This window comes from Ovis aries, chromosome 1, assembly GCF_016772045.2.
Source record: "Ovis aries strain OAR_USU_Benz2616 breed Rambouillet chromosome 1, ARS-UI_Ramb_v3.0, whole genome shotgun sequence".
Taxonomy (NCBI): Eukaryota; Metazoa; Chordata; class Mammalia; order Artiodactyla; family Bovidae; genus Ovis; species Ovis aries.
This window is the reverse complement of record NC_056054.1, coordinates 15,158,681-15,176,961: the sequence shown is the minus strand read 5'-3', so window position 1 is coordinate 15,176,961 and position 18,281 is coordinate 15,158,681. Positions and strand designations below refer to the sequence as shown.

The 18,281-nt window shown below is 51.6% G+C and overlaps 1 protein-coding gene across 3 annotated transcripts in view; it reads left to right on the top strand.

Moving 5' to 3' along the window:
• RIMS3 (regulating synaptic membrane exocytosis 3) overlaps window positions 1–17,790 on the top strand; it is a 45,733-nt gene extending 27,943 nt beyond the window's left edge. For all 3 annotated transcript variants that reach the window (XM_042246320.2, XM_012106870.5, XM_012106921.5), the window contains 5 exons: window positions 3,094–3,235; window positions 6,884–6,996; window positions 10,447–10,548; window positions 10,891–11,030; window positions 11,963–17,790. In XM_042246320.2, coding sequence (XP_042102254.1) covers window positions 3,094–3,235; window positions 6,884–6,996; window positions 10,447–10,548; window positions 10,891–11,030; window positions 11,963–12,175 — 710 coding nt within the window. In that variant the 3' untranslated portion in view covers window positions 12,176–17,790. The remainder of the gene's footprint in view (window positions 1–3,093; window positions 3,236–6,883; window positions 6,997–10,446; window positions 10,549–10,890; window positions 11,031–11,962) is intronic.
• Window positions 17,791–18,281: the final 491 nt, after the last annotated feature.

Here is an 18,281-nt window from a genome sequence, read left to right as displayed (position 1 = left end):
GCATGCCCCTGCTGCCCCTGCTGGGATGGCCCAGTTCCCTGAAGGGCAGGGCTGTGTAAAGTGGGGACAGACTCCTCTCTGGGACCCAGTCTTCTGAGTCTGCCCATCACAGGATCTTCCATACCTCTCATTGACTTGAGCCTCGCCCACTCCCTCCTCTTCATTTCAAAGCCTGGATGATTGCACCAGCCTCCCCTCTAGTTCCCCTGCTTTTTACCTGTTCCTTCCATTTTATTTTCCTCATGTTGTCCTAGAAAGGCCTTCCAAAAACTCACCCTGAAACTTTAGAGAACTAGTCCTGGCTCTTACTTGAGGGACCTGGAGAAACTCACTTTCCCCCTGGGCCACTGTTTCTTCTGTAAAATGGAGGTTAAAAGTCTGTCTCCCAGCTTCCTTCTAGATCTAACACTCTTTAGGTTGTGGCAGCAGAGAGGAAAATGGGGTCAGACTTTAGGTTCCCAGGACATAGGTGGGTTCTGGCCTGGCCCTCAGCTGGGTCCACACAGGGCCATCTTTGGCTGTTCTTGCCTTTGATCAAACGGAGCTTCTCTTTTCAGTACCAAGGACAGCTGCTGCCTCGCTCTGGGCTCTGGACTCTGGACCAGGGTGGGGCAAGGGCTCAAGGATCATTCCAGGAGATCCCCTGGGGAGTGCTGCTCGAGACTGACTTCCTCTTCCTTGTCTGTGGTGGGATAGATGGGATGGCTCCTGGAGTCTGTTGGTCCCCAAGGACCACAAAATTGTTGCAAGCGACTTAGTCCAGTTCTCTAAGGAGAGAGGCTACATAAAGTTACTTCCTAGATCAACAGGGTTCAGATACTGCACTGGTGTGAAACCAGTAGAGGAATTTTCACTGAGGTTGCAAGACCTTCCTTCCCACCCAGAGACATAGAACTTAATCTCTGCTGAATCATGTCTCAAACCAATGTGGAGTTGGTGGAGGGAAGTGAAAAGTAGCGCGTCAGTGGACTGGGAGTCAGTGGGCCTAGGTCTCACTCCAGTTCTATGAATGCCTGGACTTTAGGGTCCCCATCTGTGAAATGATAGGGGCATTTCACGATTCTGTAACTCCCCTAAGCAGGGGCTCACAGTAAGTCGGGCAGCTCAAAGAAAGTAAACTTCCTTCAGATGGGTCAAAGCTTTCCCAAGCTCTAGAAGTGGGGGGCTTGGGGTCATGAGCAGTGAGGCTCTGACTTCCGCTCAGGGTATATGTTGGGGGGATTTGAGGTGAAGGAGGATAAAGTGCGGCCCCCACAGACCCTTCTGTCTTCTAACTGGATTAGAGGGGCTGTGGCAGTTAGGAGCAAGTCTCCCCCACCTACAATTATCGCCCAGTCCCGTGTGTGGTGGGACACACGCCATTTGTGGATTTGCATCTATATATATGATACATAGAGATGATCGAGCGTATATATATATGATTGAGCAGATGGGTCCAACTCCTAGTGCTGTGGCGTGAAGGTCACGTGCGTGTGGCAAGCTGTGTCGTGTGTACATATAACAAAGACTTGGTAGGACCAGCTGTGACTGTGTGACTGATGTATGAACATAACACGTGACCTTGGATGTGAGATCACTGTATCGATATATGTGATTGTTGGCAGTGTGTGTGTGTGTGTGTGTGTGCCTGAGTAAAAGAAATGCATGAGCTAATATGACTCTGTGTGAATATGTGTGTGTAAGAGACACAGACACTTTGATGGTCTTATTGATTCCTGGATAGAGGCTATTCCAATATCCCGGAAGCTAGCGCGGTTTCAGAGAAGACATGCCTCCTTACCAGCACCCCACTGCCAGTCCCCCACCCCGCTCGCTAGTGCTGCTGCCCCTCGCAGTCTTTCCTCTCCCAATGGGACTTCCTAAAAAATAAGCAGGGCCAAGCACGAGGGTAAAGTCCCTCTTTCTCCCAGGCTGGGGTCTTGAATACCCTGTCCCAGCCCACCGCTAGGTGTGAGTGGGAATCGCCAGGGTGACCAGCTCCACCTTCCCGGGGCTTCTGTGCTGCCTGCCTCCCCCTGGCCTCTCCCCATCACTGTAAGCAACTCCACTCTTAAATTTGCCTGGGCCTCTAACCAGTGACAGCAAAAGGTTCCTTTGGTATGGAACCTCCCTCTCTGAGTGCCACCACTTCCTTCCCCATCAAACTCCTCAGGCATACAAGCTCCAGGAGGGGAAGTCCCTGCAAACCCACAAACTGTCTTCTGCCCCCACACTGCCCCAGCCCTGCCCCCAGGAGGAGAGAGTGTCTAGAGGGACCACACTGCAATGCTGAGGAGGTTGCCATGGAAACCAGGCAGGATGGTACGCTGCTCAGAGAAGCAAAGTGTCCCATGTTCCTTGCAAGACAAAAGAGGGGGATTAGAGATGTCGAGCCCTCCCCGATCCTCCAGACGGGAGGTACAGAGACACTGGAGATAAGCTCTCAACACACAGCTTCTGAGGTTCTTCTGTAGACCTCTTCCTCAAAGCCAAAATCAGTTCAGGTCAACCTAGCAGTCTCTCTCCGATTTCTTTCTCTCATGGCCTCTCCACACACACCCCTCTCCACATTCAGAGCAACATTGACAATGGGTGTTAGTTTGTGAGTGGCCAGAGTTTGTGTGGATTTTTTTTTTTATAGGACCTGTGATGGTTTCACAGAGGTGGTTTGTGATCTCCAGGAGTGATAGGACTCATGAGAGTATTTGGAAAATGAAAAACAAATCTGAGAATTCTGGAGAAGGCAAACTTTTCAGAAGAAACTTAATCCTTTGGGGCAAGGGCTGAGATTGAGTGGGAAGGTGTGGGTCAGGGGATCCTGGTGAGGATGAGGCTGACGGACAAGGGCTGAACTCTGCTGACTTCCCACTCATAGCCCCAACATCTCCATTCTGCCTTCAGCCATCTTTCTCATCTACTTTGAGTCACTCTGCTGAGCAGGATCAGGGGTCAGGCTGTGGGCTGGCTCTAGAGGTCATCTCAGCATTGCCCCTGCCTCCAGTCGGAGCCCTGCCTATTCTGCCCCCTCCCAAGAGGTTGACTTCAGCAGTGATCTCAGTGAAACCTCATCAGCGATCTGACCTTCTTCCCTCTCTGTGCCTCGGGGGGTCACAGAAGGGGCCACCAAGAAACTGCGCAGCAACATCCGGCGGAGCACGGAGACAGGCGTTGCCGTGGAGATGCGGAGTCGGGTCCCTCGCCAGGGCAGCCGGGAGTCCACAGACGGCAGCACCAACAGCAACAGCTCCGACGGCACGTGCGTTCAGCCCACCCCCACCGTGTCCCCACGCTCTTCCTGGGTCCTCTGGTCACGGGCGCAGGGTTGGAAAATATGGTTGGGTGTGCAGGCCAGATATCTGAGTTCCTCTGTCCTCCTGCCTCCCTCTGTCCTCGTCCCCTGGACAGCGGCTGCCTGGGCCCCAGTCTCCCTGTTGCTCCTGGCCGCTGTTGCCCATCAGAATACTCCAGTGGCCCAAGAGCAGCCCATCCCTTTGGTACGTTTCATGCCTCCCACCTCCCAGGGCTTACACGCCCTTCCACTCCAGAGGAGAGAGCTAGAAAGGAAAATGGGCTCCTAAAATCTTTTACATGCAAAACAGCTGGTACAGCTCAGGTGCATGGCATTCTCACAGGTGGACTTACTTGGAGCTTAGAGAAGGAATTTGGACTAGATTGGTGTTTTTCAAACCAGGTGTTGACTCACAGGCAGTAAGTCAAATCAGTTTAGTGGGTCAAAACCAGCATTAGAAAAGGAAATAGAAAATTCAGGTATATACTATTGGAGGAAGGAAGAGTTACCTTGGGAACTTCTTTTTGTGTATGTAGATGCACGTAGGTCTATGACGTTAAATATATTTCTTACATATGCATATGGGTTGCAGTCAAAAATTTGAAAGTCTCTGGGTTAGATATTCCCTTGATCTCTTCAAATCTATGAAATGATGGATATATGATTAAGATTTTTTGAATCAGCTTCGTAAGGCTCAATAATTTCAGAATTCCATGGCCCTATTATTTGAGATTCTATGATTACGTCTCACTACTATGCCAGCTTCTGTGAATGTAAGTAGCTGCTTGGATTTATCTTACCATACGTAGGGCATTGCTGGCTCTTCAAATCAGGGCCTCTTATTCTGCGATCTACCAGTCAAAAACAGTGTCTCAGCCAATACAGTAACCCTCAGGGATGTTGGTGCTACCAGTATCTCCATTTTACAAATAGAGAAACTGAGGCACGGGAAGAGGGTATGGCACCTTCCCAAGGTCACAGCTATAAAGTGGTTAGTGGAGTCGGTTTTGAATTAAGGACATTTGACCCTAAAATCTTTGTTCACAATCTCAGCACAGTCGATACTAAGCTCCTGAAATTCTGTGACCTCAAGAGTTATATTTCCTTTTGTTGCTATCCTTTCTCTTTTTTAAAAAACTAAAGTATGGTTTATTTACAATATTATGTTTCAGGTATATAGAAAAGTGATTTGATGATGTATATGTCTATGTCTATATTATTTTTATGATTCTTTTCCATGGTAGTTTGTTATAAGATATTGAATGTAGTTCAATATAGTTTAATATAGTAGGGCATATCTATTAATCCCATATGCACAATTTATCCCTCCATCCCTCCCCTCTGGTAACCATTATGTTTGTTTTCTATGTCTGTTTCTGTTTTGTAAGTTCATTTGTACTATTTTTTTAGATCTCACGAATAAGTGGTATCATATGGTATCTGTCTTTCTCTGTCTCACTTAATTCACTTAGTATGACAATCTCCAGGTCCATCCATGTTGCTACAAATGGCATTCTTTCATTCTTTTTTATGGCTGAGTAGTATCCCATTGTATGGGGATACATTATATATATATATATATATATATATAGATAGATAGATAGACATATAAATATATATATTTATGGATATATAGTACACCCACCTTCTTTATCCATTCATTTGCTGATGGACATTTTGATTGTTTCCACATCTTGGCTATTGCGAATAGTGCTGCTTATGAACATGGGGATCATGCCTACTTTTCTTTTTTTTTACATGTACACACTATATTTATGTATTCACTCTATTATTTATTTTTGGCTGCACTGGGTCTTTGTTGCTGCATGCGGGCTTTCTGTAGTTGCGGTGCAAGAGCTTCTCATTGCAGTTGCTTCTCTGAATACAGGCTGTAGGCACATGGGGTTCAGTAATTGCAGCACGGAGGCTCGTTAGTCGTGACTCTCGGACCCTAGAGCATGCAGATCCCAGTAGTTGTGGGGCATGGGCTTAGTTGCTCTGCAGCATATGGAATCTTCCGCGACCAGGGATCAAACCTGCACCCCCTGCATTGGCAGGCGGGTTCCTAGCCACTGTGCCACCAAGGAGGTCCATCATGCCCGCTTTTGATACTGTGTGGGATGGATGTCTAGCCTTGGGAATACTGAGTTAAAAGGTGCTCTAGTGTTCTTGTTGTGATGAGAAATATTTCATCATATATATATATATTCATAAGGCATGTTCAGTAAACTCCCTCTGGGCCATTGATATGCCTGAGACCTAAGAAGTTGAAATAACTTAGCAAACCTGCAAAGTAACTTTTGGTTCTACTGAGGTGATGACTTTTATAACCAGCCTGTGTTTTACAGACCTGTGGAGTTTTGAGGCAAGTACGTGAATCAAGACTGTCAGCTATTCATTTAAATTTTTCAGATCCCTCTATCCAAAAAACATGATGTTAGACTACTGCTAACTCTGGCCAATAAAAATGGATGGGCCTAAAAGCCCCCTCCTAGAGAGCAGAGGCTGAGCCTGGCAAGGGAGAGACACAGGCCCTTCTGATAAGTCTGTGCAACCTGTCTCCCCTTCCTGCCTGTCTCTGGCCAAAGGGGGCTCAGGCCAAAGGTTCCAAGGTTGCTCCTAGGACAGCCTTTTCTCTCTCGAGGCAGGAGCCTGGGCTGTCCTAGGATCTGGGCATATCCTGTGATCCATTGTAGCCCCTGGGCAGTTCTGGGCCAGCCCTCCCTCACCTGTCCTTTCTCTGCTGGCCACACCCAGAGCATCTAGGCTTGAGGACAGGCGCAAGCATCCCGTTTCCTGTGATGGTCACACCAGCAGCGGCAGTAGCTGCCGCCGATCGTTTCCTGTCTGTCTGGAGCTTCTCCTGCTCCCTCTGCCCTAATCCTCACCATCACCCTGGACACCTTGAGTGTCAGCTCTGTTTTGTAGGCAAGACAAGTCTCTCACCTCTTGGAGCCTCCGTTTTCTCATCTGTAAACCTGGCTTATAGCTCCTGCCACCCACAGTGGCTGTGCAGATGAAATGATACCCATCTGGAGCATGCGGTACACTGTTGGCATGTGGCCAACTTTCAATCACTGTCAGTTTTTCTCGTTACTATTTCCACCCACAGCCATGGACCACTCCACCGCACCACCCCCCCCACTTGTCATTAATCTCAACCCTGCAATTGTGTTATTTCGGTCTCAGTTGCTGTTTAGAGCGCCACCTGACATCCCTCACTTGGATTTCAAACTCATAGTCAACTCAACCTCTGTTTTTGGAACTTGCTCCAGGCACTGAAATATCTGACCTTTGTCTCTGGTTCTTGGCATTAACACCCCTGGTGAGGACACAAAGTATCTAGCAAGTCCTGCCGTTTCAGGGTCACCTTAGAAATCCTAGCGCTTGAAGATTTAATATCATGATGGTTAGTCTCTTTGCTCAAGTGACATCAAAGTCTTTCTCTGTAAGTGCAGAAATGAACAGTTCTGTTTGTCCCCAGTCACAGTGGTAGACTTTCAGTATGTCCAGGGAAGATTGGGGCACAGAGGGAGTGCCCCAGTGCCCCAGGGGCAGCGCTCCTGCATCCCGCCACCCAGATGCCCTCACATACCCCTCTGCCCCCTTCTTCAGGTTCATCTTCCCCACCACCCGGCTTGGGGCCGAAAGCCAGTTCAGCGATTTCCTGGATGGGCTGGGACCAGCCCAGATTGTGGGGCGACAGACACTGGCAACACCGCCAATGGGTGAGTCGTCTTCTTTTATTTATTATTTATTTTAATCTTGGCTGCGCTGGGTCTTCATTGCTACACATGAGCTTTCTCTGGTTGCAGCCAGTGGGGGCAGCTCTCTAGTTGGGGTGCTTGGGCTTCTCATTGCAGTGGCTTCCCTTGTTATAGAGCACGGGCTCTAAGGCTCTCAGGCTTCCATTGTGGCGCGTGGGTTTAGTTGCCCCGAGGCAAGTGGAGTCTTCCTGCACGAGGGATTGAACCCATGTCCCCTGCATTGGCAGGCAGATTCTTAACCATTGGACCATCAGGGAAGTCCTGGGTGAGTCTTCTTAAGGGCAGGGTGAGTAGGGCAGTGGCAGCCAAGCAGCAGATCAGGTGAGCTCAGCGGGGGCCCCACATGATGCAATACAAGCCGCAGAAAGGGGCCCTCACTCCGGTTCTTATGCCAGTGAGGAGGCGTCAGCATAGCGAGCCTCAGTCCCTCCCACAGCACAGAGGAGAGGGGTTCCAGCCTTTCTCTGCTGGCCACACTGCAGCAGCTTTTCTGGCACATTCCCACCCTCACACCACCACTCTCACCCACTATCTCACCGCCTACCATGTGCCCGGCAGTGCTAGTGCCAGGCATAAGATGGTGAACAAAGATTCTCATGGCATCGACGTCCATGGAGTCTGCTCTGTCACTGATTCTTTGTGGGACCTTGGGCAAGTCACATCCCTTCTGTGAGCCTCAGTTTGCTCATCTGTAAGATGGGAATAATAATGCCTGCCTTAGTTCTGCAATCTGAAGACTATTTTTTGAGTCCCTGTTTGATGCCTTGCATGAAATATTTCATTTACGCCTTAGGAACTGTGTCTTATTTGACTTGCTACTTCTAACAGTGGCTGGCACCTAGAAGCCTTTTAGTAATTTTCTCATCCCTCCTCGCAGTAGCTAGCAAGTACTCCCTACGGTCTATTCTTGGTCCTCTTAGCTGCAGTTCTGCCTCCTTCCCCCTCTCTCTCCCTCAGATTCTGGCTGTGTTGGCTTCAAGCAGCAGCTCCCAAGCTAGCTTCCCTAGAGATGCCCGCTTGCCTCAACCCCTCCCTCCCCATCAGTCTGACCTGAGCAGTGTCTGACCCAGACGTCTGCACTCAGCCTCACATAGACAGTGTCTAACCTTCGACCTCACAGCAAATGAGAAAGTTGAGTGCAGACAGTGCCCTGCTGTGACCATGCAGTGGAGCTGACATTCCATTCCAGGCCAGGACTCCTCCCACTGCACTGCCCTGTCTTCCTGGAAACGGCTCACACAGGAGCCTTTGTCTACTGGAAGAGGGGTCCATAGGGACTCTCACAGGGTAAGTGGCAGTTCCCATCTGGCTCTTGGGTGGGATTTGGCTAATTCCCAGTCCTTGCTTTCAGGCTTTTAAGGGCCTGGAGAGTCTGGTTGTTCCAGCTCTAGGCTCAGCCAAGGGCTGGGAGGTGGTGAGAAAAACCAGCCACTTGCACAAGGCTTATGCGCCATCGCAGCCTGGAACACTCGTGTATGGCGCCCCCTGGTGTCCAAAGTTGAGAAGGACAGGTTTGCATTGGCTCTCCTCGTTGGGGATGTGACATTGAGAGTTGCTGCTGCTGCTGCAAGTCGCTTTGGTCGTGTCCGAGTCTGTGAGACCCTATAGACAGCAGCCCACCAGGCTCCCCCGTCTCTGTCATTCTCCAGGCAAGAACACTGGAGTGGGTTGCCATTTCCTTCTCCAATGCGTGACAGTGAAGTCTCTCAGTCGTGTCCGACTCTTAGTGACCCCATGGACTGCAGCCTACCAGGCTCCTCTGTCCATGGGATTTTCCAGGCAAGAGTACTGGAGTGGGGTGCCATTGCCTTCTCTGAACAGTGAGAGTTAAGATTAATTAATTCCTGAGACTTCCGCCTCCCCATTCCCCGTGGGGAGGTCAGGAATAGCTAGAGAGAGAGGGATGAATTGCAGGGTGTCTCCTGGAAGTCATAAGTCCCCATCTTCCAAAGTGTGCAAATACACAGTGGCATAATGGTTCAGAGACTCCAAACTGAGTGGTTGAACCCAAAGTCTGGCACATTTTAATTTTTCTGCATCAGGCTTATGATTCTGAACCCCCTTTTTTTGGCCACGCAGCATGCAGGATTTTAATTCCCTGACCAGGAATCAAACCCATGCCTCTGCAGTGGAAGCAGAAATGACTAGCAAAGATGGGCACAATAAAGGACAGAAATGGTATGGACCTAACAGAAGCAGAAGATATTAAGAAGAGGTGGCAAGAATATACAGAACTATACAAAAAAGATCTTAATGACCCAGGGAGACAGTGGAAACAGTGACAGACTTTATTTTCTTCGGCTCCAAAATCACTGCAGCTGGTAACCAAAGCCGTAAAATTAAAAGACTTGCTCCTTGGAAGAAAAGCTTTGACAAACCTAGACTGTGTATTAAAAAGCAGAGACATTACTTTGCAAACAAAGGTCCGTCTAGTCAAAGCCATGGTTTTTCCAGTAGTCATGTATGGATGTGAGAGTTGAACCATAAAGAAGGCTGAACACTGAAGAACTGATGCTTTTGAGCTGTGGTGTTGGAAAAGACTCTTGACAGTCCCTTGGACTGCAAGATCAAATCAGTCAATCCTAAAGGAAATCAATCCTCAATATTTGTTGGAAGGACTGATGCTGAAGCTGAAGCTCCAGTACTTTGGCCACCTGATGCCAGGAGTCAACTCATTAGAAAAGACCCTAATGCTGGGAAAGATGGAAGGCAGGAGAAGGGGATGACAGAGGATAAGATGATTGGATGGTATCACTGACTCAATGAACACGAGTTTGAGCAAGTTCCAGGAGATGGGGAAGCTCAGGGAAGCCTGGCATGCTGCAGTCCATGGGATTGTGAAGAGCTGGACATGACTGAGCAACTGAACAAGAACAACTTTGTACTCCTGGGACATCTCCTGCATTCCCCCATCCTTCATCAAGGGTGGGGACAGGCCCTCATTTCTGAGGCGTGCCTCATGGCCTGGGCAGTCTTATATCTTGTCACCTCTCCAAACTGATATTCTTTAAGTATCTGTTTGACGTTTATTTAGGGGAGTAGCTGATGGCCGCGGTGTAGAAGGTGAAGACATCTGTTGAGCACACAGCCTCCTCTGTCTTCCTGATACAGAAATCTGTCCCCAAACTTGCTATTCCGCTCAGTGAAACAGAGCCCCCTCCCTTCTCCCAACCCAGCTTACCTTTGTGATTCCCTAAGCAGGGCCCTGGAGGGTCACCCCGCCCCACCCCAAGGGCCCTATCAGAACATTTCTCAACTGCTTTAAATTGGCCTCTGGAGAGCAGCTCCAGCGCATGCGGTTTTTGTCCTTGTGCCCTTTCAGCGCTGGAGCATTGTCTGCAGACTGCATGCTGTGGGCCAGCCTGCCCCTTGGTCTGACTCTGCCTTGACTGTCCTCCTTCTCCCTTGCAGGGGATGTGCACATTGCAGTCATGGACCGGAGTGGCCAGCTGGAGGTGGAAGTGATTGAGGCTCGGGGTCTGACCCCCAAACCCGGCTCCAAATCCCTCCCAGGTGAGGCAGAGCAGCTGGGATGAGGGATCTTGGAAATGGGGTCATACCAGGGAGGGATTCACAGCTGAGCTCTGGGTCTAGCAAGTCCTGGCTCCCCATTGGCCTAATCAGTATTCTCAACAGTGGAGTCATGGATTGCCTGGAAGGCCAGTGGGGGGCGGGAATGGGAGGGGAGGACGGAAGAGTTGGTATTCAAGTCCATCTTGTCTACCTCCTGTCCACTGTTAGCTCCTCCTGCTCTCCCTGGTCCCCTCCAGGATCACATGGAAGTTAGGGGTTGGGGCAGGCCACAGCAGTTTCCCCAGGACCCGCCCCCACCTCATGCTCTCTTCCGTCCCTCAGCCACCTATATCAAGGTTTACCTACTCGAGAACGGGGCCTGCTTGGCCAAGAAGAAGACGAAGGTGGCCAAGAAGACCTGTGACCCCCTGTACCAGCAGGCTCTGCTGTTTGATGAGGGACCGCAGGGCAAGGTGCTGCAGGTGAGCATCACGAGGCCAGGGGGCGGGGCAACTCTCAAAGACTACAGACTGTCATTTAAAATTCATTTATGGTTTATCCTGTGCCAGCACTTTAATACCCTTTACCCACTTTTTTGTTACAACCTAATGAGGTGTTATTGCCTCCTGTTGATTGAAAAGGAAACCAAGGTTTGGGGGGATAACTTGATTGCCCCCAGGTTGCACAGCTGGTAGGTAGAAGCAGGTTTTATTTTTTTAAGATGTTTTTGTTTTGGTGTGGACCATTTTTAAAGTCTTTATTGAATTTGTTACAATATTGCTTCTGTCTTACATTTTGGTTTTTTTGGCCAAGAGACATGTGGTATCTTAACTCCCCAATCAGGGATCTAACCTGCACTTCCTGCATTAGAAAGCATATTCTTAACCGCTGGACCACCAGGGAAGTCCCCCGAGAAGCAGAGTTTGACCACCGCCTTCTTCCACCAGGTGGTAATGTTTATCATCCCATTGTGATCCAGCAGCCGAGTGATAGCTGTGGCCCAGGTCCTGGACTCTCAGCCTGCTTCCGGCTCTGGAAGCCTGTCATCCTGGATGCTAGGAGGCTCTGGAAGTCAGGGCCAGGTTCTGATCCCAGCGGTGCCACCAACTGCCGTGTATCTTTGGGTTAGTTGTTCGCTCTGAGCTACATTTCCTTTTTGTGGAAACAATAATCCATATAGCACCTCTACCTAGATGGTTGTAACAGCGGAGAGAACACCATGATGCATACCATAAATGCTTAATATGCCTGGCACACCGCAAGTGCTTAATAAGTTGTTGCCTGAAGTCAGTCTGAGTTCTGCCTCTCGCAGTCCCATCTGTGCCCTGGCAGTCTCTACACAGTTCCTAGGCCCACCACCCAGCCCTGGAGTTGGAGAGCTGGCTCAGCTCCTCTCTTTTCCTCCCACTGGCAGGTGATCGTCTGGGGAGACTACGGCCGCATGGACCACAAGTGCTTCATGGGCATGGCCCAGATCATGCTGGACGAGCTGGACCTGAGTGCTGCGGTCACGGGCTGGTACAAACTCTTCCCCACGTCCTCAGTGGCGGACCCTACGCTCGGCTCCCTCACCAGGCGCCTGTCCCAGTCCTCCCTGGAGAGCGCCACCAGCCCCTCGTGCTCCTAAGGACCTCAGGGAGAGGCTGGGGTGTGATGTGAGAAGGGGCGGGGCCGCCTCCCGCCTCCTCCCCCTGTACATAGTCTCCACGTCTCTCTGGCCCCCTTGCCCTGCTGCATGCCTGTTGGCTACTGGGCCTGTCCCAGCTGTCTTTGGAGACTCTAGCGCGTGTGCGTGTGTTTGTGTGTGTGTGTGTGTCTGTGTGTGACCATGTTAGATCTATTCATTTGTCTGGGTGTAGTCTGTCTTGGTGACTATATGGGCTGAAACCCATGTCTCTCCATGTCTCGTTGTAAAGAAACCCAAAGGAGAATTGTGTGGCCAGGACTCCCCGCCGCCGAATCCAGGGGTGGGAGTGGGGAACACGGCCATTGGTTCCTCCCGCCTGGCCCCGGGCTCAGGGCAGAGCCTGCGTGTTCCCACCCGTGCCTGTCCTTGGTGATCTCTGCTCAGTTTTCCGTCTTGTCCTTTGTTCCACGGCTGCCTCTCCCAGCACTGCTGCTCTTTTTTGAGGAATGTAGCATCCACTGCAGCCGGCCACACTGAGGCCCCTCTGGGAAGCCTGACACCCTCCTCTCCACCGAGCTCTCCAGCCGCTCTTCCCGCCGAATGCATCCGCAGCACGTAGCAGCTCACGCAGGGCCCTGGCCAGCGCCCTGGGGAGCAGAAGATGCCAGGGGCTGAGGGCTTGGAGATCGCTTTCTCCCTCCAGCTGGCACCTCCCCCTTACTAAAAGTGAGATCCGAGGGGGTGTTGGTTTCCAGGGCTGCAGGCGGGAAGTACGAGTGCCTCCTTTTGCATTGTTCACCTCCGGTCTCCCTTTAAGCCTCCTTGCTTCCGACATGCCAAAGGAGCTCTCCCAGTGGACCCCAGGAGGTGCGGACTGGATGGTCTTAACCTGCAAGAGGTTGGCCTCAGAGGGGATGTTGTCTGCCAGAGTGGACAGCCCCTGACGGCACCCGTGTCCTTCCCAGGCCCTGAGGATGGTCCTGTGCCCCTTGGGGCTCATCCTGAAGGGGCCTGGCTTGTTGAGGGGCCACGGAGGGCAGGGTTGCTGGCAGGAAGGAGGAGGGCTGGGACTGACTTGCTCTAAGAATCCTGTCCGACCTTCAGGGATTAGCTGCATGAAGCTGACTATTAGGGGCTCTATTTTTTTTTTTTTTTTTTTTCTCATTTCCAGACCAGGGTCTGTGTTTGAGAGCTCAGACTTACTGAAGCTCCAGCCTCTGGGCTCCCGCACAGCCTGGTTCTACACTCTATAGACCACGACAGTCACCAGCTCTGTACAAGCAATACTCACCCCCTCGGCCTCCCCGCCTCCTGCGCTCTGCCGCTGCCCTCTGGAAAGTAGCCGGGCCTGCTTTTGACGCCACACCTGTCTCTGCTGTCTTTCCACCCTTGTCTGGTTGGAGCTTTCCAAAGCCACTCAAACCCTGACCTGATTGGACAGCTGGACCCTGGGGGTGGGCACCAGGGCCTGGACTGGACCTTGTGAGATGCCGGCAGGGAATCCTGAAGTTTGGCTCAGGAGCCCAAATCTGTCCCTCTGCCTCCTCGGGTCTAGTGTGAAAGGCGAGAGGTTGCCCAGGAGATGGACATGACGGGGTCAAGGTCTGGGGCCACTCCGCCCCTTCCCCAGACATCACCCCCGAGCATGGCATGACTCTCACCCACATACGTGGGGGGAGCCGTGGAGAGGTGCTTGGACTCCATTCATCACCAAAGCCAAGTGGACATGGGGATGGATGCTGAGGCAGGGACATGGAGGCAGAAGCTCTGAGACAGACCCTTTTCCACCAAGGGGTTTCCTTTTCTGGCAGGATCCGCATTGGGCTGAAGCCAGGGCCTGATCACCTCCCTCCCGAGAAAACTGCCCATGGACAAAATGTGGGTGAGGGCAATAAGAACTAACAAAACGAGAGCCTGGGCTGACTCCTGCCGGAGCCGGACGGGAACTGTTGTGTTTGTGGAGAGAGAAGAGACAGCTGGGTTGAGTTTTCTCTTTCTCAGAAATTCTCTTCTGGCTTTGGGACTGGGTAATGGCATTTCTCATGTGTCTATGGCAAAGGGCTCTCTGGTCTTGGATCCTAGGGTGGGGAGAGGGAAGAAACTTGCTTGCAGGAGAGTATTTGTATGTCCTGTGGGTGATGCAGAGCCGTCATGGTGTGCAAATACTCGACAGCTTTGGAGTGGTGGGATTATTACTGACCCATAGGTTCGTGTAGATCCTTCTTGATGTGGCATGGAGCGGTGACACCCAGACTGTGTGGTCACCCCCAGGGAATGAGGACTATCAGAGAGGGTGTCACCCTTCTTCCCCTAGGGACCTAGAAAGACAAAAGATGGGGAGCTACCAGCTGAGGCTGCTGCTGGCCTCTTGCCTCGGGGGAAGGTTGGCTAGCAGGGGGCACATACTAGCCAGAGGGGTGGCCTGACCTGTCCTAGAGGTGGGCCGCTCCATTGTTCCGCCTCACTAATGGAAGTCATTCCCCACCCAAGTCAACCTTGGGGGATTATTTTTAACCCTTTGTACCAAATCAAGTTAATCCAGTTACCCCACCTGGATTTTCTCCCATGAGAATGAAGTTTAGTGAGGCTCCATATATGTGTGGTGGTGAGCGGCTGGACTTACAGGTCTGGGCCTCCTGGATGCAGGGGCTTGTCTGAGAGGCTGTTTTGGAGCAAGCCTGTCCCAGGGGAGGAGGGAGCACGTGTGACTGCTGGCCTTCCCTGGAAGGGGGAGCGTCCATGCCTTGAGGAGGGCACGGTGGGAAGGGAAGGAACATGATTCCTCCCAGGCACTGTTAGACAGTGTCACAGCTCCACATGCTCTCTCCTTGCCCCAGGGGGCCCTGGGGCTGATGACAGGCTGGGCTTTTTGTCACTCCGTCTCCCTCTGCTCAGGCAGGTTTCACGGAAGACGTGGCACAGCCAGCCCTGCAGCGCTGCCGGGCTGTGGGCAGGAACCATGACAGATGATTCCGAGCATCTGTCTTCATGTTTCTGCTGTGTTCAATCTGTCCCACTTCCTTCACAGACTCCTTTCCTAAAGGGATAGCTGTGATGGGCCTTTGGTATGAATCAGACGCCAGCGAATGGGGCCAAGTCTTGGTTTTTCCCTGAAGGATCGCATCCCTTTTGTCAAACCATCTCCCGAACTACTCCCCACCCAGTTTCTCGCCCAACCTAGCACTCTTAGGAAAGGAGGCTCTCAGTGTGCAGCAAGCCCAGGCACTGCCAGCATTTCAGGGGGCCGAGAGAGAGGGTTGCCCCTCTTGTTCACCACTCATGGGATCACTGGTTCTCCCCGGGGCCTGACCCCCACCAGGGCCAGCATGCCTGAGTTCTTTACTACCAGCCTTGAGGAAAGCCGAAGCCTCCCGCCCCCTTCAAAGATGCTAGAGCCCTGCAAGGGCACTTCTTTGGAAATGAAATGTAGCACAATCTCAGACTGTGTTACCAGGAGCCCTGGCATGCGACCAGGGTTCTTGTTCCACACCCTGCTGCCCAGGAGAAGCTGGGCTCCCCGTCCCCGACCCCCACCCCCCAGCCGGGGCTCCAGAGCTCCTGATAACCTCCGAGTCCCCATCTTCTTCAGCCCAGAAAGCAGCAGGGCTTCAGAAAGGCTGTTCTTCTGCTTCTTTGGTTGCTTCCTGCACTGTGTAACTCTATGGACAAATTGCTGCCTTTGCTCGTCGGGGGAGGGGGGGCCGTGTCCTTCAGGACCAGGAAGCCGGCCATCCAGCAGGGTATCTGCAGTGGCTGCCAGGAAGGGGAGGGAGAGAGGCCTGCTGCCCACTGGCTCCTTTCTCTCTCCCTCTTTCTTCCTCTCCCCAGAGTTTTCTTCTCCAATATCCTGACCCAGAAAGAGGTTCCTTAAAATGCTGCTTCCTGTACTGGACTACTGTCCACTTGCATGATCAGGGAGGAGATAGGAACGTAGACTCGTCCCCTACCTTCTCCCTCGAGTCTGCTTTTCACTCAGGTCAGAAGAGGCTGGGGCAAAACAAAAACAGTCGTGACTGAAGGGCAAGCGTGCCCCGCCTGCTCCAGTGAGGCCTGATGGGGACTGGATCGGCGTGGGCTGGCTGGGCAAGGGTTATTTTGAAAGAGTGCCTGAGCATCTCAGAGTGATGTCAGTGATGCCAAAGAGAGCAACTTGGCCTCCTCGGGCAGCAGCTCTGCCAGCTGAGCCGCACACGGTGTCGGCATGCCCCATGGTGGGACCTTGTTCTCTGACAAAGGGCTTAATCTTTCCATGTAGCAAAGCAACTTCCTCTACCCCCCAACCCTGAGCTCAGGCCTTTGTGGGCCCAGTAAGGCTGTGCCTGTGAGGGAAACTTGCATTCTCCCAGGGGCCCAGACTGGCTTGGGGAGGATGCTCGCCACAAAGCATGCGTGTTACTGCTTCAGGAGAACCTCCCCACATTCTGGTTGGAAACTTGGCCAGCAAGGATAGGAACCTTCAGCCTCCCAGGCAGTACGCACTGATGCCAGGAAGGTCCTTGGGCCTGGGTTCCAGAGAGCTTGGCAAACAGAAATGGGCCCTGGGAATCCCAAAGGCAACAGAGCATCCGCCCCAAAGGTCAATGACCTGGACAGCCGGCTACAGAGAATCCAAGGCTGTTATATACAGAGAAACTGTGACCTTATGCAAGTCTCCTCCCTTTCCTGGGTCTCAGCTTCCTCATCTGCAAAACCAGAGCATTTGCTAGTTATTCCATGCTCCCTCCAGGTTTTTAAAATCTGATCTGGAGCTGGTGAGGATCGTGAGCCTGATATACCTGGCACCTGGTCCCACAGGCTGGTTCTTTCCAGCCCCGGGGGCAGGTCCTCACCCATCCACGCCCAGATGCTGCTTCTGACAAGAACTCTGGGAATCCTAGCGGACTCTGCTCCTTCCACCTCCTCATGGTTTATTGTTCTCTTCCTCTTATGTGATGAGATAATTAAGGGTCATCTGCAATGGACAATTTCCAAGGTGCTGGTGTGAGGTTACAGCCTCAGCTGTATCCTGTGTAGGTCAGTATCCCCACCAGCAGACGATGCTGGGTTGGTCCTCATCTCTGCTTCGAGAACAGGATCAGTGTGAGAATCTTAAAAGAAGAGGCTCTCTGATGGGAGGAGAGAGGAAACTTATTTCCCTTCAAAGTATTTTGCTTCTTCAATTAAAAAAAATGCATATATATATATATATATATATCACTCTTCTCCAGAATGCCTTTTGCAGACACCATCTCAACAGGCAGAATGGCTGCTGCTTCCTTAGGAAAAGCTGGCCTGATTGATTCATCCACTCCTTGAGAATGTAAATTCACAGGAGGCAAGAACCCCTTTTTTTAGAATTTCCAAATGCATCCTGCAGAGAGAGAGAGGATAGGGACTGACAAGCACACTGTTTAGATAAGAAGCAATTAGCCTTTTACATTTTCTATATGCAGCATCTTCCCAAACTTGTTGTGGCTCCCAGGTGGCAGGTGGATGGCTGGGAAGGACTACCGGCTGTTTCTTACAACATTCTTGCCAATTCCCTTGAGGAGAAAAATCCTTCACATGGCTTCTGCATGTACAGTATTTGGGCAGCACACACACAAAAAAATTTATTAAAGTCAGTTTGAAAATGGTTTCACGTGTTGCTTTCTGAAGATGGTTCTTAATTCTAGGAGAGAGCAAACAGTTCCAGAGGACTGAAACAAGGCCTTGGTTGAGAAGCAGAAGAGAGAAGTACATCTCAGAAAAAGCCCTCGAAGGTCTGACCTGGGCATCTGGGGGAGCTGTTGTCACCGTATGCCACTGAGCCATGGAGTCTGACTGCTTCAGGCAGCTTCCTGGTTCTGTCTCCCAGGATCCCTGCCTACAGGCCCTCAAAGCCTTCTCTTCCCACACATTCCACCAGGGCTGCCTGGAACCAAATAGAGGGAGTGGCAAGATGGAGCTGAGGCCACTGCCCTTGGCCCACTGCTGCTTTCTGCGCACTTGGGTCCAGAAGCTCCACTCAGGCATGTGGCTGGGCAGCCTCCTTGCTCAGCCACCCGTGATACAAGCAGTAAGCACAGCTGTTGACCTCCAGTGCTGTGACCCCTGGAATACCCCTTTCTCTCCTTGCCTCAAGGAA